General features: G+C 43.9%; 1 protein-coding gene across 1 annotated transcript in view; it reads right to left on the minus strand.

The window, feature by feature from the left end:
• The window catches only part of LOC115199661 (whirlin-like), a 137,061-nt gene that overhangs the window by 38,546 nt on the left and 74,803 nt on the right, over positions 1 to 23,712 (minus strand). The window contains exon 2 of the mRNA XM_029761970.1: positions 2,057 to 2,254. Coding sequence (XP_029617830.1) covers positions 2,057 to 2,254 — 198 coding nt within the window. The remainder of the gene's footprint in view (positions 1 to 2,056; positions 2,255 to 23,712) is intronic.

Below are 23,712 nucleotides of genomic sequence, written 5' to 3' on the forward strand. Positions count from 1 at the left end.
TTGACCAGGGATAAAGACCCAGGTCAAAAGTAGTGCACTATGGTATATAGAGAATAGGATGCCATTTAAGACGCAAACGGCCCACATCGAGAGAGACGATATCACTGTCAATTTAATGACATATTAACATCTCAGGCCCTCCGAATCTCACCCAAATACAGGGGAAAATAACCAGTAAAAAATTCTCTGCATGATGAAGTTAGCCTCCATACCCCTCTAATGTTTCCACAGTTTTAGTTAGCCCCCATACCCCTCTAATGTTCCCACAGTTTTAGTTAGCCCCCATACCCCTCTAATGTTCCCACAGTTTTAGTTAGCCCCCATACTCCTCTAATGTTCCCACAGTTTTAGTTAGCCCCCATACCCCTCTAATGTTCCCACAGTTTAAGTTAGCCTCCATACCCCTCTAATGTTCCCACAGTTTTAGTTAGCCCCCATATCCCTCTATTGTTCCCACAGTTTTAGTTACCCCCATACCCCTCTAATGTTCCCATAGTTTTAGTTAGCCCCCATACCCCTCTAATGTTCCCACAGTTTAAGTTAGCCCCCATACCCCTCTAATGTTCCCACAGTTTTAGTTAGCCCCCATACCCCTCTAATGTTCCCACAGTTTTAGTTAGCCTCCATACCCCTCTAATGTTCCCACAGTTTTAGTTAGCCCCCATACCCCTCTAATGTTCCCACAGTTTTAGTTAGCCCCATACCCCTCTAATGTTCCCACAGTTTTAGTTAGCCCCCATACCCCTCTAATGTTCCCATAGTTTTAGTTAGCCCCCATACCCCTCTAATGTTCCCACAGTTTAAGTTAGCCCCCATACCCCTCTAATGTTCCCACAGTTTTAGTTAGCCCCCATACCCCTCTAATGTTCCCACAGTTTAAGTTAGCCCCCATACCCCTCTAATGTTCCCACAGTTTTAGTTAGCCCCCATACCCCTCTAATGTTCCCACAGTTTTAGTTAGCCCCCATACCCCTCTAATGTTTCCACAGTTTTAGTTAGCCCCCATATCCCTCTATTGTTCCCACAGTTTTAGTTAGCCCCCATACCCCTCTAATGTTCCCACAGTTTTAGTTAGCCCCCATACCCCTCTAATGTTCCCACAGTTTTAGTTAGCCCCCATACCCCTCTAATGTTTCCACAGTTTAAGTTAGCCCCCATACCCCTCTAATGTTCCCACAGTTTTAGTTAGCCCCCATACCCCTCTAATGTTCCCACAGTTTTAGTTAGCCCCCATACCCCTCTAATGTTCCCACAGTTTTAGTTAGCCCCCATACCCCTCTAATGTTCCCACAGTTTTAGTTAGCCCCCATACCCCTCTAATGTTCCCACAGTTTTAGTTAGCCCCCATACCCCTCTAATGTTCCCACAGTTTTAGTTAGCCCCCATACCCCTCTAATGTTCCCACAGTTTTAGTTAGCCCCCATACCCCTCTACTGTTCCCACAGTTTACTTAGTGATTAAGTTAGCCCTGTACCCTCAACTGTTCCCACAGTTCATTTAGTGATTAAGTTAGTCCCGTAACCCTCTACTGTTCACACAGTTTATTTAGTAAAAGTAAATCTGTTTTTAAGATCCTTGGGCTGTGTTTGGCCGTCCTCGTAGTTGACTTTTAAATCTGTAGTGCTGTGTAAAGCTGTGTACCGTACCCCTGGCTGCCTGCCTGGTCTGTGGCGCTGACGATGCAGTCTCACATCAATAGATGAGAGAGGTACTGGACAGAGCAAAGGAGTGCACTGGGCAGGGATGGTCTGCGTCCCAAATGGAACCTTATTCGCTACATAGATCACTACCAGGGCCCATGGGGTTCTGTTCAAAAGTAGTGCACTTCATAGGGAATAGGGTGCCATTTTAATGCAACCTGGGTATATGGAGTGCTCAGTGAGGCTCCACATCAATTTCTGGCCCCCTTCTCCTTCTCCTCCTACTTCTCATGTTCACCCCCTCTATTAGTTGTTTGTTGTCAAACATGAGTGGCCATTTGACCCATATGTCAGCCATATTGAAACAACTGAGAGAAAATATATTTTAGATTCTCAGAGGTATTCAATCCACTCACTGTCTTCTCCTGTGTATGTCCTGTACGTCTCTGGCTGTGTTGTGGTCCCAGGGTGCTTTGCTGCTCCAGGTCAGAGGGAGGGGACACACTGCGGCCATGAGGATCCACCCAGGCATAAATGTTGTTGGTGACATACCCCCCGGGGATGCGACCCACTGAACACACCGACATGGCCAGCTTCTTACAGCCTTTCAGGACCTGCATGGAGGACAGGGGAAGGGATTCAATTCAGTTCAGTTAGAAACACTTTATTCATCGCAAAGGGCAATTGAATTTGGGCATGTGAGAGTCAGCAACAACAACACGACAGTATACATCAGACACACGGTACCACACATGACATGTAGTACAGCAGCGTGGGAGAAAGATGACTGGGGTGTTGTTTGTAGTACAGCAGCGTGGGAGGAGAAAGACAGGGGTGTTTGTAGGACAGCAGCATGGGAGGAAAAAGACAGGGGTGTTGTTTGTAGTACAGCAGCGTGGGAGGAAAGATGACTGGGGTGTTGTTTGTAGTACAGCAGCGTGGGAGGAAAGATGACAGGGGTGTTGTTTGTAGTACAGCAGCGTGGGAGGAAAGATGACAGGGGTGTTTGTAGGACAGCAGCGTGGGAGGAGAAAGACAGGGGTGTTTGTAGGACAGCAGCGTGGGAGGAGAAAGACAGGGGTGTTTGTAGGACAGCAGCATGGGAGAAAGATGACTGGGGTGTTGTTTGTAGTACAGCAGCGTGGGAGGAAAGATGACAGGGGTGTTGTTTGTAATACAGCAGCATGGGAGGAGAAAGACAGGGGTGTTTGTAGGACAGCAGCGTGGGAGGAAGATGACAGGGGTGTTGTTTGTAGTACAGCAGCGTGGGAGGAAAGATGACAGGGGTGTTGTTTGCTAACTTCAGTCATGACGAGGCTCTATATAACAGCTAACACTGAAGCTAGCACACATCAGTGTTTTCTCCATATTCATTTAGCAGTGGCGGGCTGGTAAAACGTTTTCAATGTAAACTTAAACGACTTAAACCAGATATAAAATATGTAGAAAAGATAATGGAGCTATATATTTTTAAATAAGATCCTCTTTGAGAACTAACAACCACATATATAAAAACTAGAGTCAGGGTGGATCTAACATTCCAAAAATGTCATGTCATTAGGGGACCCATTGATTTTGTTGTAATGTTGAGTCACTCAGATAGCATGATAGCAGCAAATTTGCTTGAAAACAGACACGTTTTGTCTCTGCAACCAAGAGAGCCTATAAAAGGTTTTGGTCAGAGAACACACCATTAGCCACGCCCAGTGCCACCGCTGTGGGCGTGGGGGAAGCAATGCACACACACAGACAAAGACACAGACACACACACAGACACACCCTCACCAGCCCATGCACACACACACACACACACACACACACACACACACACACACACACACACAGACACACACACAGATACAGACACACACACAGACACACCCTCACCAGCCCATACACACACACACACACACACACACACACACACACACACACACACACACACACACACACACACACACACACACACACACACACACACACACACAGACACACACACAGATACAGACACACACACAGACACACCCTCACCAGCCCATACACACACACACACACACAGACACACACACACACAGAAACAGACACACACACACACAGAAACAGACACACACACAGACACACCCTCACCAGCCCATACACACACACACACACACACAGATACAGACACACACACAGATAGAGACACACACACAGATAAAGACACACACACAGACACACACACACACACACACAGACACACATCAGACCACACACAGACACACACACACATTCCACTCTGTATCACAGCCGGTTATACCCCCTCACATCGACCTTGTTAAGTCTAGCTGATTTTGTACGTAGAGGCTCCACCATACGTGATGATATAGACACATCCTCTCAGAATGAACAATCGTCATACTGTCTTCATTGTGTTCAGGAAACAGTGAAGCTCATAACAGACGTCTAGCAGCAGCGTCTAACATCATGCTACTTCTTTATGAGCTGGAGAATTAGAGTGGTTGAGGCCACAGCTCTCTGCTCTCTGTGGTTGAGTCCACAGCTCTCTGCTCTCTGTGGTTGAGGCCACAGCTCTCTGCTCTCTGTGGTTGAGGCCTCTGCTCTCTGTGGTTGGGGCCACAGCTCTCTGCTCTCTGTGGTTGAGGCCACAGCTCTCTGCTCTCTGTGGATGAGGCCACAGCTCTCTGCTCTCTGTGGTTGAGGCCACAGCTCTCTGCTCTCTGTGGTTGAGGCCACAGCTCTCTGCTCTCTGTGGATGAGGCCACAGCTCTCTGCTCTCTGTGGTTGAGGCCACAGCTCTCTGCTCTCTGTGGTTGAGGCCTCTGCTCTCTGTGGTTGGGGACACAGCTCTCTGCTCTCTGTGGTTGGGGCCACAGCTCTCTGCTCTCTGTGGTTGGGGCCACAGCTCTCTGCTCTCTGTGGTTGAGGCCTCTGCTCTCTGTGGTTGGGGACACAGCTCTCTGCTCTCTGTGGTTGGGGCCACAGCTCTCTGCTCTCTGTGGTTGAGGCCACAGCTCTCTGCTCTCTGTGGTTGAGGCCACAGCTCTCTGCTCTCTGTGGATGAGGCCACAGCTCTCTGCTCTCTGTGGTTGAGGCCACAGCTCTCTGCTCTCTGTGGTTGAGGCCACAGCTCTCTGTGGTTGAGGCCACAGCTCTCTGCTCTCTGTGGTTGAGGCCACAGCTCTCTATGGTTGAGGCCACAGCTCTCTGATCTCTGTGGTTGAGGCCACAGCTCTCTGCTCTCTATGGTTGAGGCCACAGCTCTCTGATCTCTGTGGTTGAGGCCACAGCTCTCTGATCTCTGTGGATGAGGCCACAGCTCTCTGATCTCTGTGGTTGAGGCCACAGCTCTCTCAGTGGCTATCCTCTGACTCATCTGCACAGACATAGACACACACAGGGCCAAACACACACACACAGAGCCAAACACACACACAAACACAGACATACACACACACACAGTCAAATGCATGCTCACACACAGGCAGACACACACTGCAATGTGTCTCTACACAACAGTCTGAGGGGGCAAGGGCATCATGTGGTGAGAAGGATCTCACTGGAGGAACCAAGCTGTCCCTATCTACAGGATGGCTGTCTGATCAGAGAGAGAGAGAGAGACTTACTTTGGCAATGTAAACATACGTTTCCCATGCCAATAAAGCCCTTAAATTGAATTGAGATAGAAATACCACAGTGTCAACACAGCAGCAAGATTTGTGACCTGTTTCCACAAGAAAAGGGCAACCAATGAAGAACAAACACCATTGTAAATACAACCTATATTTATGTTAATTTATTTTCCCTTTTGTACTTTAACTATTTGCACATAATATTTGAAATGAGAGAGAGAGAAAAAGGAGGAGCGGAGTCCCCTCAGTTAGCTGGTTATGGGGCTGTGTTCACAAAACAGACCCCCAGGACAGGAACACAATTAGACCCAACCAAATTATGAGAAAGCATAAGATAATTAATGCACACACTGGAAAGAATCAACCAAAAAACAGAGCCAATGTGAATGTTAGCTGGCCCTAAACAGAGAGTATAGAGAGATGTACTTGACAGTGGCAGACTGGCTGCTCTTATCTGTCTGAGTGTGTTTTACTTTGTGGATAAATAGAGTTCTGGAGAAAATGTAAAATAATGTTCTGCTATACCGTTTATTTATAGTTATACTGCATTTCTCTTTTATTGTGGATGAATAGAGTAATCCGGAAGTGTCATCGGTAAATTAGAATTGCTCATCATCTGTCAATTTATGGTGCAATAACAGCTGGCGGACTACTGTAAAGGAAGCTAGGTTGCTTCATCCTGACACCAGTGTTGAATCAAGACAATGCTCCTACTAGACTTGGACACCCAGGCTTGAGGTGAAAGCCTGTAACAAAGACCTGACAGACTGTTATTTTCGCAGCACGGCCCATTTTCTAGTGGTTTTCCATTCAACCTGACTTTCAGGACATTGCCATCAATGGGTAAAATATAAACAGCATTACTTGACTTTGACAGAAAACAGCAGCTCCTCTCTTCCTCTCTTTCTCTGCCAAATTAGGTTTGTTAAAAACATGGGTGTCATACCCTGACCATAGAGAGCCTTTTTATTCTCTATGTTGGTTAGCTCAGGGTGTGACTAGGGTGGGTTATCTAGGTTGTTTTATGTCTATGTTGGCCTGGTATGGTTCCCAATCAGAGGCAGCTGTTTTTCGTTGTCTCTGATTGGGGATCATATTTAGGCAGCCATTTCCCCACTGTGTTTGGTGGGATCTTGTTTATGTGTAGTTGCCTGTGAGCACTTCATTTGCTTCACGTTTCGTTCGTTTTTTATTTGTTTTTTTTGTGCGTTTCATTCAATAAACATGTGGAACCCATATCACACTGCGCTTTGGTCCGAATGTTATTACGACGATCGTGACAATGGGAGGAGACCAGGTTTGTGTAATGTCCTGATCATTGATCCCTAGTCCTAAGACAAGTCTTCCTAGGACGCCAGGGCCCTGTCTGACTGCACAACAACAGCAGCAGGACAGCCTCCCCCCTTCTCTCTCTCTCTCTCTCTCTCTCTCAAAAACAAATAGACCTGACCGTACTGTGACTCTCTCTTTTAAACGTAAACACACCAACTCTATAGAGAAACTATCGGCCTATATCGAATCTTCCATTCCTCTAAAATGTTTTAGAAAAAGCTGTTGCACAGCAACTTGCTGCCTTCCTGAAGACAAACAATGTATACGAAACGCTTCAGTCTGGTTTTAGACCCCATCATAGCACTGAGACTGCACTTGTGAAGGTGGTAAATGACCTTTTAATGACGTCAGACCGAGGCTCTGCATCTGTCCTCGTGCTCCTAGATCTTAGTGCCGCTTTTGATACCATCGATCACCACATTCTTTTGGAGAGATTGGAAACCCAAATTGGTCTACATGGACAAGTTCTGGCCTGGTTTAGATCTTATCTGTCGGAAAGATATCAGTTTGTCTCTGTGAATGGTTTGTCCTCTGATAAATCAATTGTAAATTTCGGTGTTCCTCAAGGTTCCGTTTTAGGACCACTATTGTTTTCACTATATATTTTACCTCTTGGGGATGTCATTCGAAAACATAATGTTAAATTTCACTGCTATGCGGACGACACACAGCTGTACATTTCAATGAAACATGGTGAAGCTCCAAAATTGCCCTCGCTAGAAGCCTGTGTTTCAGACATAAGGAAGTGGATGGCTGCAAACTTTCTACTTTTAAACTCGGACAAAACAGAGATGCTTGTTCTAGGTCCCAAGAAACAAAGAGATCTTCTGTTCAATCTGACAATTAATCTGGATGGTTGTACAGTCGTCTCAAATAAAACTGTGAAGGACCTCGGTGTTACTCTGGACCCTGATCTCTCTTTTGAAGAACATATCAAGACTGTTTCAAGGACAGCTTTTTTCCATCTACGTAACATTGCAAAAATCAGGAACTTTCTGTCCAAAAATGACGCAGAAAAATTAATCCATGCTTTTGTTACTTCTAGGCTGGACTACTGCAATGCTCTACTTTCCGGCTACCCGGATAAAGCACTAAACAAACTTCAGTTAGTGCTAAATACGGCTGCTAGAATCCTGACTAGAACCAAAAAATTTGATCATATTACTCCAGTGCTAGCCTCCCTACACTGGCTTCCTGTTAAGGCAAGGGCTGATTTCAAGGTTTTACTGCTAACCTACAAAGCATTACATGGGCTTGCTCCTACCTATCTTTCCGATTTGGTCCTGCCGTACATACGTACGCTACGGTCACAAGACGCAGGCCTCCTAATTGTCCCTAGAATTTCTAAGCAAACGGCTGGAGGTAGGGCTTTCTCCTATAGAGCTCCATTTTTATGGAATGGTCTGCCTACCCATGTGAGAGACGCAGACTCAGTCTCAACCTTTAAGTCTTTACTGAAGACTTATCTCTTCAGTAGGTCCTATGATTAAGTGTAGTCTGGCCCAGGAGTGTGAAGGTGAACAGAAAGGCTGGAGCAACGAACCGCCCTTGCTGTCTCTGCCTTGCCGGTTCCCCTCTTTCCACTGGGATTCTCTGCCTCTAACCCTATTACAGGGGCTGAGTCACTGACTTACTGGTGTTCTTCCATGCCGTCCATGGGAGGGGTGCGTCACTTGAGTGGGTTGAGTCACTGACGTGGTCTTCCTGTCTGGGTTGGCCCCCCCCCCCCTTGGGTTGTGCCTTGTCTTCGGACGGTAAGTTGGTGGTTGTAGACATCCCTCTAGTGGTGTGGGGGCTGTGCTTTGGCAAAGTGGGTGGGGTTATATCCTGCCTGTTTGGCCCTGTCCGGGGGTATCATCGGATGGGGCCACAGTGTCTTCTGATCCCTCCTGTCTCAGCCTCCAGTATTTATGCTGCAGTAGTTTATGTGCCGGGGGGCTAGGGTCAGTCTGTTTCATCTGGAGTATTCTCTTGTCTTATCCGGTGTCCTGTTTGAATTTAAATATGCTCTCTCTAATTCTCTCTTTCTTTCTTTCTCTCGGAGGACCTGAGCCCTAGGACCATGCCTCGGGACTACCTGGCATGATGACTCCTTGCTGTCCCCAGTCCACCTGGCCATGCTGCTGCTCCAGTTTCAACTGTTCTGCCTGCGGCTACGGAACCCTGACCTGTTCACCGGACGTGCTTGTTGCACCCTCGACAACTACAATGATTATTATTATTTGACCATGCTGGTCATTTATGAACATTTTAACATCTTGACCATGTTCTGTTATAATATCCACCCGGCACAGCCAGAAGAGGACTAGCCACCCCTCATAGCCTGGTTCCTCTCTAGGTTTCTTCCTAGGTTTTTGGCCTTTCTAGGGAGTTTTTCCTAGGGAGTTTTTCCTAGCTACCGTGCCTCTTTCACATGCATTGCTTGCTGTTTGGGGTTTTAGGCTGGGTTTCTGTACAGCACTTTGAGATTTCAGCTGATATACGAAGGGCTATATAAATACATTTGATTTGATTTGACCAACGCACGCACACACAAAATCTATTCATTGTGTCTGCATGCGTCCTCTGCCCAGTGATTTGTTGATGCAACGTTTATGACTCCATCCTCAGTGTTGATGGACATTGTGTGTCTGCCTCAGCACTGAGGGGCTTGATGTGTCATCCCTCCAGCACAGGGCCCATCCATCACACTGTGTTGGGTCCTTCATCAGCCAGACGAACCAGCTGACACACACCCAAGGTCTGTCTCTGGCTACATTTGCTACATCCCAAATGGCACCCTATTCCCTATATAGTGCACTACTTTTGACAGGTCCTGGTAAAATGTAGTGCACTCTATAGAGAACAGGATTCCATTTGGGATGAAGCCTCTGTGCTGGGCCAGTGAGCCTGGGCTGGGCTGTGCCAGGTTGGGCTGGTGGTCCCCCACTCAAACATCCACACACACTTGTGATCTATCTAGTCAACCTCAACCTCAGGACTTTAAATGGAGCCATCCATCCACTACATGTTACATCAACACGGTTGAGAATAAACCAACCATCCACAACAGTCCATAACGATGTAAACCTAACGATGTAAACCGTAACGCTGTAAACCATAACGCTGTAAACCGTAACGATGTAAACCTAACGATGTAAACCGTAACGATGTAAACCGTAACACTGTAAACCATAACGATGTAAACCATAACGATGTAAAGCGTAACAATGTAAACCGTAACGATGTAAACCGTAACGATGTAAAACATAACGATGTAAACCGTAACGATGTAAACCGTAACGATGTAAACCGTAACGATGTAAACCGTAACGCTGTAAACCGTAACGATGTAAACCGTAACGATGTAAACCGTAACGATGTAAACCGTAACGCTGTAAACCATAACGCTGTAAACCATAACGCTGTAAACCATAACGATGTAAACCATAACGCTAGCAGCCAGATGTGAGTGACTGAACTCTTGTTGTGCTGCTGCCTCAGTATAGAGGCAGGGCCCTCCTGGCCCTGACTCACAGTAACACTAATACTTCTCCCTCGTCCCCTCTTCTCAGCTCTACCCAGGCAGAAACTAACTACTGTAGCGGTCCCAGTGTTGGGGCGCTGAGCTCTACCCCCAGAAGATTGCAGACCCAGAAACACGCCTAAGACACAGAGAAGAGAGGAGTAAAAGTAGGGCTGCGTCCCAATTCCAAAATGGCACCCTATTCCCTGGGTTCTGGTCAAAAGTAGTGGACTAAATATAGGGAATACAATGCAATATGAGGCGCACCATAGGTCTTCATGGTCCACCTCAGTCTCTGACAATTAATGTGATGGATGTCCCTCATCCTTCTAGTCTAAAGCATTTGTCACATTAACCCTCCTGCTGTGTTTAGGTCGAATTGGACCAATTTACAAGTTTTCTCTCTGAAAAATGTAGTTCATTTAATCTGATTGTCATAAGGTTCCATGACTTTGTCCACACAGGGCATCTGAACACACAAAACACATTTTGATGATTTTCATAACATTTTGGGTGTTTTATTTAACTTTTGTACACCTGTGGTGTTCCCGGTCAAAAATGACAGGTCATTAGAAATGAATGGGTGAGACTACAATTAGTGTATAAAATTGAGTTCAGGCACATGCACATTCATCAGATGGACACACTTCCTCTCCCAGACCCCCACATGCATGTGTGTTTCAACACACACACACACGCGCACACACACACACGCACGCACGCACGCACGCACGCACACACACACACACACACACACACACACACACACACACACACACACACACACACACACACACACACACACACACCTCACTCCCCTTCTTGGCTTCCATGGCAACTCCCACGGGAACCATTCACCAATAGAATCTTTCCCCCATGGGAACCACACCTGTTGGCATTCTCACAAACAATCGTAACATTGTTTCAATAATATATAGAACTTTTCTCGCAGCTCTGGTATATAAAGCTTTTTCGAGGCCTTGCTCACAATTCATTCTGTTGCAGCACAATGACCAAACGATATACTGTATGTGATGCTCTTGATCATATCTTTGATCATGACACTGATGAGGAGGAGAGAGTCCTTGTTAAACTTTGACACAAAGTAGTCTGTGATAAAAAGCACAATATGTTTCATTTGAGTATTTGTTATAGTCAAAATAATCCGTACATTATACTTTTTTTTACTCAAAAACGAGTTGTATGAGCTCAGGTCAATGAGGCCTATGGGCTATAAATAGCAAATAGAAGTTCAAAACTTGAAATGTTCACAAGAACTTAAATTGATAAAAAGATCTAAACAACATTAGGTGATTATATATATATATATCAGCTATAATGGGGCAGTCATTTTGGAGCGGGAACACAGAATGAATTAACATGAAATGAACACAACAGGGGGGTTAAGTGGGATACTTGTGCTTTTTGATGATCTGTGAAGTACCTCATTTACTTTGACGGGCTGTTCTATTTTGGAAGTTTGGAAGTGTTTCAAGTAGAGATGACAGGAGGGTATTGCGACCGTACTATAGATAGCATCATTTCCTATGAGGGGATAATTATAGATATGGTAGGTAAACTCTTGGTCCTATAAAAGGATAATGGGAGATATCAACAGTTGCTGAAGTTGTATTACTGTATTCTTAAAGCATGATACAGTAGATTGTAGAGAAGGTAATGTTGACAAGTCTGATTCTAAGCTATGGTGAACAACAGTATGCTTTGGGTAGGGCAAAACATGCTACTTTACTGTAATAAGCTATCTCCAAGTTCAATGCTGCATTCTTTCAGTTTTCTAAATGTTTATTAATTTAATGAATGTAATGTAGTGGGGTGGAATGACTATAATCATCGACTGTGTTGGGTCATTATAAATGTGCAGGGCTGAAAGTCGTGACAGTCATCAGACTGTCACGGATATTTGTGTTTACTTGATAGCTACCTACAGAAATAGCTAGCTAGAACAAAGTGTTAATAAGATTAAAATTCATTAAAAAGATTTAAAAGCAATACAAATAAGTTGTCAGACAGTACATCCCAAATGGTACCCTATTCGTATGTAGTGCACTATTTTTGACCAGGGCCCATAGGGTTCTGGTCCAAAGTAGTGCACTATATAGGAAAAGGGTGCAATTCGGGGCTCAAGCCTGTGTTCAGTCATTCTAAGCGATGTATGCTCAGGGGAGCAGACACAGACAGATAATGTTTTCCTTGGTGCTGTCTCCATAAAACCATCTGTCCTCCAACTCAAAAGACCTCCAATCTCCCCATGTCCACAATTAAATCCTTTCCCTGCTTCATTACATCTGACCGCACACAGTAAAAAAGATGGCATTAAACCAAGCGCATTAAAATGTCTCCTAGTCATTAAGGTCCTAATAAATTAGGTTGATACATAGAATCAATGTATTAAGCTCTTGACACAGATAAAACTTAGAACTAAACAGAACAGCGCTCCTCTGCAATATAATTAAGCAATGCGGCACGAGGGGGTGTGGTATATGGCCAATATACCACGGCTAAGGGCTGTTCTTAAGCATGACGCAACGCAGAGTGCCTGGATACAGAGCTTAGCCGTGGTATATTGGCCAAATACCACAAACCCCCGAGGTGCCTTATTGCAATTATAAACTGGTTACCAACATAATTAGAGCAGTAACAATAAATGTTTTGTCATACCCGTGGTATATAGTCTGATATACCACGACTTTCAGCCAATCAGCATTCAGGGCTCAAACCAACCAGTTTATAATAGGGCTTCACTAACCAACACAACAAATGGAGAGAGATGGAAGAGATGATCAGAAAAAGGATGCTAGCATTGAATAACAGAAAGATATACCAGTGATCACTATGGATGATCCTGACTGGAACAATGCCCTGAACCATTCACTTTTTGTACAACATGATTATATCACCTTTTGAAGTATACATTTAGACAGAATTACAATAGAGTAAGCCCTTTTCTATTCTAGGCTGGTTGTTGGATAGATGTGCTGCAGGCACCAAGCTCATTTAGGAGGACAAGAGCCAAAGGTCAGTGTTGTAACGAGCACAGAGGAGTGACACTCAGCTGCTATCAGGCTAGAAATATCCCCCAGGTTTTCACTGGATGCAGTCACAGTTGGAGTGGGTGTAAACAGGGCTCTCAGTGGCATTGGAATTGGATGAAGCTAGCTGGATGGAGGAGGAGGAGGTGGAGTAGGAAGAGTAGAAGGAGGAGGAGGAGGAGGATGGAGGGCTTTATTTATAAGCAGGAAGAGAAGGGGCCGAAAGGCACCGAGAGGGACCACTGCAGAAATCAACACTGGGCAGGCAGCAGGCTACAGTGGCTTTGGCTAACAGGGCTCTCAGAGTCTCTTCACTCAGTCCTGGTACACTGATTGACAGAAATGTGTTTAGGGGAGACATTTATATTGTCATAGTCAGTACCTAACTAACAGTACTGATAGATACATTTATATTGTCATGGTCAGTACCTAACTAACAGTACTGATAGATACATTTATATTGTCATAGTCAGTACCTAACTAACAGTACTGATAGTTACATTTATATTGTCATAGTCAGTACCTAACTAACAGTACTGATAGATACATTTATATTGTCATAGTCAGTACCTAACTAACAGTACTGATAGATACATTTATATTGTCATGGTCAGTACCTAACTAACAGTACTGATAGATACATTTATATTGTCATGGTCAGTACCTAACTAACAGTACTGATAGTTACATTTATATTGTCATAGTCAGTACCTAACTAACAGTACTGATAGATACATTTATATTGTCATGGTCAGTACCTAACAGTACTGATAGATACATTTATATTGTCATGGTCAGTACCTAACTAACAGTACTGATAGATACATTTATATTGTCATGGTCAGTACCTAACTAACAGTACTGATAGATACATTTATATTGTCATGGTCAGTACCTAACTAACAGTACTGATAGATACATTTATATTGTCATGGTCAGTACCTAACTAACAGTACTGATAGATACATTTATATTGTCATGGTCAGTACCTAACTAACAGTACTGATAGATACATTTATATTGTCATGGTCAGTACCTAACTAACAGTACTGATAGATACATTTATATTGTCATGGTCAGTACCTAACTAACAGTACTGATAGATACATTTATATTGTCATAGTCAGTACCTAACTAACAGTACTGATAGATACATTTATATTGTCATAGTCAGTACCTAACTAACAGTACTGATAGATACATTTATATTGTCATAGTCAGTACCTAACTAACAGTACTGATAGTTACATTTATATTGTCATGGTCAGTACCTAACTAACAGTACTGATAGATACATTTATATTGTCATGGTCAGTACCTAACTAACAGTACTGATAGATACATTTATATTGTCATGGTCAGTACCTAACTATCAGTACTGATAGATACATTTATATTGTCATGGTCAGTACCTAACTAACAGTACTGATAGATAGTTACATTTATATTGTCATGGTCAGTACCTAACTAACAGTACTGATAGATACATTTATATTGTCATGGTCAGTACCTAACTAACAGTACTGATAGATACATTTATATTGTCATAGTCAGTACCTAACTAACAGTACTGATAGATACATTTATATTGTCATAGTCAGTACCTAACTAACAGTACTGATAGATACATTTATATTGTCATAGTCAGTACCTAACTAACAGTACTGATAGATACATTTATATTGTCATAGTCAGTACCTAACTAACAGTACTGATAGTTACATTTATATTGTCATGGTCAGTACCTAACTAACAGTACTGATAGATAAATTTATATTGTCATGGTCAGTACCTAACTAACAGTACTGATAGATACATTTATATTGTCATAGTCAGTACCTAACTAACAGTACTGATAGATACATTTATATTGTCATAGTCAGTACCTAACTAACAGTACTGATAGTTACATTTATATTGTCATGGTCAGTACCTAACTAACAGTACTGATAGATAAATTTATATTGTCATGGTCAGTACCTAACTAACAGTACTGATAGATAGGTACTGACCATGACACAGACGTGATCCTCCTGTCCAGTATTGCGCCCCATCGGGCTTTTGTGGTGGGGGAGATTTTCATGGGCTTAATTAATTCGGCCTCGTCTCAGGGTACAAAGTTTGTCTGTTGATATCCCGCTAGTGGTGTAGGGGCTATACTTTGGCAAAGTAGGTGGGGTTATTATCCTGCCTGGTTAGGCCTGTCCGGGGTTATCGTCAGACAGGGCCACAGTGACCCCCCCACCCCCCGTCTCAGCCTCCAGTATCTATGCTGCAATAGTCTATGTGCTAGGGTGCTAGGGTCCTATCTGGTGTAATTCCCCTGACTTATCTGGTGTCCTGTGTGATCTTATGTATGCTCTCTTTAATGCTCCTCTCTCTCCGTCTTCCCTCCCAGAGGACCTGAGCCTCAGCACCATGCCTCAGGACTACCTGGCCTGATGGCTCCTGGCTGTCCCCGTCCCCAGTCCCCCTGGTCGTGCTGCTGCTCCAGTTTCTGCTGCAGCTATGGAACCCTGGCCTGTTCACCGGACCTGCTACCTTGTCCTGGACCTGCTGTTTGGACCCTCTCTCTCTCTCTCCTCTCCCTCACTCTCTACCACACCTGCTGTCTCGACCTCTGAGTGCTCAGCTATGAAAAGCCAAATGACATTACTCCTGAGGTGCTGACCTGTTGCGTCCTCTGTAACCACTGTGATTATTATTTGACCCTGCTGGTCATCTATGATCTTGAAAAACGTTCTAGCCTTAATGGCCATGTACTCGTATAATCTCCTCCCGGCACAGCCAGAAGAGGACCACCCCTCAGAGCCTGGTTCCTCTCTAGGTTTCTTCCTAGGTTCTAGCCTTTCTAGGGAGTTTTTCCTAGCCACCGTGCTTCTACATACGCATTACTTGCTATTTGGAGTTTTAAGCTGGGTATCTGTATAGCACTTATGTGACAACCACTGATGTAAAAAGGGCTTTATAAAATACATTTGATTGAAAATAAATTTGATTCATTGTCAGCACCCAACTTCTGTCAAAGCTCATCACCTCATCATTGCTATGGTATGTAACTAGTCTCTCCTCACAGCCCATATATGTTATGTTGGTTCTGAGTTGTGAGATTAGTGTTCTCAGATATTAGTTGGTACCATGGAAAGAGGTCCTTTATTTCAGATATTAGTTGGTACCATGGAAAAATGTCCTTTATTTCAGATAATGGTACATGACTCATCCTTTGTAGTCTATTGCTTTTCAATGGAGCCTTGGACATAAAAGCACACATATTCCATTGCAAACTGCAAAGAAACTCTTTTCCATTTTATGAGGTTTGTCATTTTCAAAGCCCCACAATAGATGCTATCTTACACAAACCCTTCCCTGCTATATCTGTACATTGGAGTCAGACAAGATTGAGTTCCAAACAAATAAGTAAACAAGGATTGCATAAGATGCAATATCAGGCCCAATAGCAGTGGTGTGTGTGTGTGTGTGTGTGTGTGTGTGTGTGTGTGTGTGTGTGTGTGTGTGTGTGTGTGTGTGTGTGTGTGTGTGTGTGTGTGTGTGTGTGTGTGTGTGTGTGTGTGTGTGTGTGTGTGTGACAGCCTCCATGTAGCAGGGGTAAATTGTGGTAAATTGTCTATCACCTAAAATCTCCTTTGCCAGATGCTTCCCCCATTCCTCCATCTATCACTGTTAAGACACCTCATCCCTTCCTAAACAGACCTCCCTCCCTCCATCCCTCTCATCCACCACACACTGCTACCATAAGCCGAGACACATCCAAACAACCTGATTACAATCGCCACAGCTGTCTCTCTTGGGGGTGGCAGGTAGCCTAGTGGTTAAAGCGTTGGGCTAGTAACTGGAAGGTTGATGGATCAAGCTGACAAGGTAAAAATCTGTCAAACTGCCGCTGAGCAAGGCAGTTAACCCACTGTTCCCCGGGCGACATGGATGTTGATTAAGGCAGCCCCCCGCATCTCTCTGATTCGGAGGGGTTGGGTTAAATGCGGAAGACCACATTTCAGTTGGACTAGTTATCCCTCTCTCTCTCCTCTGATTGACAATGCCTTCAGAAATTATTCACACCCCTTGACTTTTTTGTTTGTTTATTTTTTGTCAATGATCAACACAAAATAATGTCAAAGACACTAATATATATAACACATATATATTGATTAGATAAGTATTCAACCCCCTGAGTCAATACGTGTTAGAATCACATTTGGCAGCGATTACAGCGGTGAGTCTTTCTGGGTAATTCTCCAAGAGCTTTTCACACCTGGATTGTGCAACATTTGCCCATTATTCTTTTCAATATTCTTCATGCTCTGCCAAATTGGTTGTTGATCATTGCTAGACAACCATTTTCAGGTCTTGTCATAGATCTTCAAGCAGATTTAAGTCAAAACTAACTCGGCCTCTCAGGAACATTCATTGTCTTCTTGGTAAACAAATCCAGTAGATTTGGCCTTGTGTTTTAGGTTATTGTCCTGCTGAAAGGTGAATTCCTCTCCCAATGTCTGATGGAAAGCAGACTGAACCAGGTTTTCCACTAGGATTTTGCCTGTGCTTAGCTCCATTCCATTTTTTTTTATCCTAAAAACTCCCCAGTCCTTAATGATTACAAGCATTTGCATAACATGGTGCAGCCACCACCATGCTTAAAAATATGGAGAGTGGTACTCAGTGATGTGTTGTATTGGATTTGCACCAAACGTAACACTTTGTATTCAGGACAAAAAGTAAATTACTTCGTCACATTTTTTGCAGTATTACTTTAGTGCCTTGTTGCAAACAGGATGTTCTTTATTATGTACAAGCTTCCTTCTTTTCACTCTGTCATTTAGGTTAGTATTGTGGATTGTGATCCATCCTCAGTTTTCTCCTATCACAGCCATTATCTCTGTAACTGTTTAAAGTCACCATTGGCCCCATGTTGAAATCCCTGAGCGGTTTCTTTCCTCTCAAGCAACTGAGTTAGGAAGGACGCCTGTATCTTTGCAGTGACTGGGTGTATTGATAGTCCATCCAAAGTGTAACTAATAACTTCATCATGCTCAAAGGGATATTCAATGTCTGCTTTTTTTTTACCCATCTACCAATAGGTGCTCTTCGTTGCGAGGCATTGGAAAACCTCCCTGGTCTTTGTGGTTCAATCTGTGGTTGAAATTCACTGCTCGACTGAGGGAACTGACAGATAATTATATGTGTGGGGTACAGAGATTTATGTAGCCATTCAAAAATAATGTTAAACACTATTATTGCACACAGAGTGAGTCCATGCAACTTATTATGTGACTTATTAAGCACATTCTGGACTTATTTAGGCTTGCCATAACAAAGGGGTTGAATACTTATTGACCCAAGAAATTTTATTTTTTCATTTTTTATTAATTTGTAAAATAAAAAAAAAACATTATTCCACTTTGACACTATGGGGTATTGTGTGTAGGCCGGTGACAACAAATGTCAATTGAATACATTTTAAATTCAGGCTGTAACACAATTTTTGGGGGGAAAGTCAAGGGGTGTGAATACTTTCTGAAGGCACTGTACATGGCCAGTTAGGGTGTTTTTAGACACCAGAGGATCTGAATCACTCTTGGTCCTCCTACACAGTGACGTTGGTCTGTTACTTAGAATATGTTATGTGGGAGAAGAAAGAGCTGATCAAGGACACTCCACAACAGACACTTAAAAATGTAGTCTTATTGGAACATCTGTCATTGTTTGAAAGGGTTGTGCTGTGCATTGAATAGAGAAGCTCCAAGGAACTCCAGGAGATGCTCACAATCCCCAGAAGAATGACAACATCATCAGATCTAATAACAGCTGAGTCATAAACTGTTATAATGACTCACTAACCTGACCTTTACCTAACTGTCAGAAAAACACCACCTATGAACATTAACATTTACCTTTGACCTCTGTGGAGGAATACTGAAAGGTGTGAGAAACTAGAAAGCCAGTAAACGAGCTCTTTGTGCCCAGAAATAGTGAAATCAAAGTTTCTGGGGAGTTACACTACTGTAGTTCACCTCACTAGTTGAAAAACTGAATAGTGTAATAGATACTGTTGGAATCAATAAGTTACTCCTCAGCCTAAAATGTCTCCACCGGTACTGCCGTATTGCTAGCGTTTCAGTAACTGGAGTTACTGTGTGAATGTGTGAATGGCTAGGATGTTGTGATGGAGGGTGACAACATATGTTTGCGAGTTGTAGTCTCAGTAAGTGCTGGTTAGGGAGGATGTGGTATGCCAAGCACAGTGAAATGGAATGAGAATGTCACACTCCCACAGAGCTGTATCAATATTCACACTGTGTCTGCCAAAGAAACAACCCGATACAATAGCATGACAGCAATAAAACAGTGTTAAGTAACTGCTTTAGAAGACCATCCCTCCTGTCACTGACTGCTAAAACATCAAGGCCTTGAAGAGAGCCCTCTGTAAGATGATATCGTTATCCAGAGTTAAGTTATTTCTGTCAGGTAAGAAGAGGCGAAAGAGTGAAGTATCCCCATTTCCAACTGATGGCCCAGTAACATATTACTCATCTAAGCAGAAACATGTATGTTTAGGTTATAATCTCTCTTGGCACACCAAATGACATTATTATTTATAGAAAAGCAATACCTATAATCATCCAATGGCCCAAGCCAAGATATACAACTAATTGTGGTATAGACTACTCTCAAGATCCAGTTTAGCATGGCATACCTGTAACTGCTCTCCTGAGAGGCTGAGATTGAGTCTAGACAGCCAGCATCTTCATTCCAGACAGTAGTTAAACCAAACAGCTGAATGCTCTAACAGCTCTAGAAAACACAATGTACTACTGTTCAACCATCTATCCACTCCACTGGTGTTTGACGGACAGACTGGTTTGATGTGCTGCTGGAGCAGATCTGTTGATAAGTTTCTCTCTGTAGAGGGCTGCTAGGTTGGTGTTCTGATTGAGTGCAGAGTGAGACACAAACTATTGTCCAGGGAAGACAGGGACGAGAGAGAGGGAGAAAGACAGGGAGAGAGCAGTGAAAGGGACATAGAGGAAAGAAAGGAATAACGGGGCCAGAGAGAGAGAGAGAGAGAGAGAGAGAGAGAGACAGAGAGAGAGACAGAGAGCAAGTGAGAGAGAAAGAGAGAGAGCGAGTGAGAGAGAGAAAGAGGGAGAGAGACAGAGAGAGAGACAGAGAGCAAGTGAGAGAGAAAGAGAGAGAGCGAGTGAGAGAGAGAAAGAGGGAGAGAGAAAGAGACAGAGACAGAGAGCAAGTGAGAGAGAAAGAGAGAGAGCGAGTGAGAGAGAGAAAGAGAGAGAGAGAGAGAGAGAGACAGAGAGAGAGACAGAGAGCAAGTGAGAGAGAAAGAGAGAGAGAGAAAGAGGGAGAGAGAAAGAGACAGAGACAGAGAGCAAGAGACAGAGACAGAGAGAGAGAGAAAAAGAGAGAGAGAGAAAAAGAGAGAGAGAGTTGAAAAATAGAGGTGAAAGATGGGTGACAGGAAATGGATCACGAGTGATGGAAGAAAAATAAAGAAGAAAGAAATAAAGATGGGGCAGAAGATGGCAGGGAAGAGGACTGTTTTAATGAAGGGAAGCAGGTCATACAATGGGACTGACAGTTCAGTAATGAAGACAGACCAGTCAGACACAAGCAGGGGAGATGACAAATGTATGAGCCAGGGCAGAGCTGAGCCATACACTAAACTAATGGGGGAGAGAAATGTACGAGCCAGGGCAGAGCTGAGCCATACACTAAACTAATGGGGGAGAGAAATGTACGAGCCAGGGCAGAGCTGAGCCATACACTAAACTAATGGGGGAGAGAAATGTACGAGCCAGGGCAGAGCTGAGCCATACACTAAACTAATGGGGGAGAGAAATGTACGAGCCAGGGCAGAGCTGAGCCATACACTAAACTAATGGGGGAGAGAAATGTACGAGCCAGGGCAGAGCTGAGCCATACACTAAACTAATGGGGGAGAGAAATGTACGAGCCAGGGCAGAGCTGAGCCATACACTAAACTAATGGGGGAGAGAAAGGTACGAGCCAGGGCAGAGCTGAGCCATACACTAAACTAATGGGGGAGAGAAATGTACGAGCCAGGGCAGAGCTGAGCCATACACTAAACTAATGGGGGAGAGAAAGGTACGAGCCAGGGCAGAGCTGAGCCATACACTAAACTAATGGGGGAGAGAAATGTACGAGCCAGGGCAGAGCTGAGCCATACACTAAACTAATGGGGGAGAGAAAGGTACGAGCCAGGGCAGAGCTGAGCCATACACTAAACTAATGGGGGAGAGAAATGTACGAGCCAGGGCAGAGCTGAGCCATACACTAAACTAATGGGGGAGTGAATGAGCTCTCACACGACTAATAACTAAAACTCATGTAAAGTGCATTAACTAGCATCTTACACCGACCGAACCCTGGATAGCTTCTCCATATTTCCTCTCAAAGAATAGGGTGCAGCGTGAAAGACACTGTGTGAGTCCAAAATGGCCACCTATTCCCCATAGGGCTCTGGTCAAACGTAATGCACTTCAGAAGGAATAGGGTGCCGTCTCCAGGAAATAGCTGTGCTGCAGAACGGTAGGCCCTGCAGGGCCTTCCACAGCGCTTCAGCAAGGAAGAGGACATAGATTTTGTGCGTGGGATGACAACTCACCCATTGATTAAGCTGTAGCTAGTTTGTCCTTCCTCTGCACTTCATATCAGCATGGCCTGAATTCTCCTTCCATGAAAGAGGCTCCCGAGTGGCGCAGCTGTCTAAGGCACTGCATCTCAGTGCTTGAGGCGTCACTACAGAAACCCTGGTTTGTGATTTTGAGTCCCATAGGGCGCCGCCCTATTGGCCCAGCGTCGTCTGGGGTAGGCTGTCATTGTAAATAAGAATTTATTCTTAACTGACTTGCCTAGTTAAATAAAGGTTACATTTTTAAAAAATAAGAAAAAAAAAGAGCAGATAAATGATGCCACATTTCAACAAACCGCTGCTACAAAGCAAAATAACAGCTCTTTGAACTGGTTCCAAAATGGCACCCTATTCCATACATAGTGCACTACTTTTGACCAGAGCCCAGGGTGTCATTTGTGACGCACACCAAGCCTGGACGGGATCCACTTTGAAAGTACTGACCACGCCATGGCAGCTGAGCACAAATGCTGCTCCCTTCCTTCCTATCTATTTATTACACACAGCTCATTATTCACACTCCAGCCGTTATATAACAGTACCCTTTCTCTGAGAGGCTTTTGTCATGGCATTTGCTTTTTTGTTAGGTTACATGAAAAACTAAATCGCCCCTGTGTATCACATTATAAAAATAGCAGCGGTAGCCTCAGTGGTTAGAGGTCTGCTCGTTCCAGAGTGGTGGGAATTCAGCACAGTATGTTTCTAACTCATCTACTGCCTCCCGAATGAATGGAAAGGAGAATGAGTAGAAGTATTAGCTATTCACAATGCTGGGAGGTCTGTCTTGTGTGCCCGCGTGCGTGCGTGTGGGGGGGTGAGAGAGTCAAAGAGAGAGAGAGAGAGACAGAGAGACAGAGAAAGAGAGAGAGAGAGAGAGAGACTGAGAAAGACAGAAAGAGAGTGAAAGAAAGAAAGAGAGAGAGAGAGAGAGAGAGACAGAGAGACAGAGACAGAGAGACCGCGACAGAGAGAGAGAGAGATAATAGAGATAACAGAGTGACCAATCTAAGCTCATCTCTAGACTGTCTGGTTTACTGAAGAATGACTCATTACACTGCAGGGGAGAACCATGTTAATAAAACCCCATAGACCAAAGTTTTGTTTACTTTCAACCTTTTACCATTTCACTTCAGCTACACAGCTACATTCCCCCGGCTCTTTGACAGAGAAACTTACAGCCTTAAAGTAATAGGAGATTTGAATATATGACACTGTATTTTGTCCATTATATCAGCACTGGACAAACAATAAAGAGTATATTTCTGCTCACTTCCTCCACTCTCAGCTAGTTGCTTCCTGTCTGGTAAACATACAGTGGCACTTTGGCTGCCTCTCTAATGGCACCTATTTCCAATATAGTGCACTACTTTTGATGAGGGCCCACAAGGCTGTGGTCAAAATTAGTACACTATTTAGGGAATAGGGTGCCATTTGGGACACATTTTTTAAAGTAGCACAAGAGAGGAAGAATTAGCCTCCTTGCTCCCTGCCTTAAATGCTGCCTGCTTAATTAAAAGCTTGAATTAATTATTTAGTTCTTGATGAAATGGGGATCGGGACCAATGAATGACTGAGAGGGAGCCACTTTCTCTCTGCAGGGAAATCATAGCAACACAGCAGGCCGGTACAGGCCTTAGCAACCCACAGGAGACAAATAGACACTGTTCTATCTCATCCTAACAACTGAATAGTGATGTAACAATTACAAAACACTTTCATGTCTTGGCTGAATCGTCTCAGAAATCTAGATCAATTACAGCTACATGCTGCATATCTGTTTCAATTAAATTCACAAACGCTGTTACAGCTCAGTTAAAAGGCTGAGCCTTGTGTGGATGTAGAGTCAGGTCCAAAATGATTGATACTCTTG

The sequence above is a fragment of the Salmo trutta genome, chromosome 9 (assembly GCF_901001165.1).
Source record: "Salmo trutta chromosome 9, fSalTru1.1, whole genome shotgun sequence".
NCBI lineage: Eukaryota > Metazoa > Chordata > Actinopteri > Salmoniformes > Salmonidae > Salmo > Salmo trutta.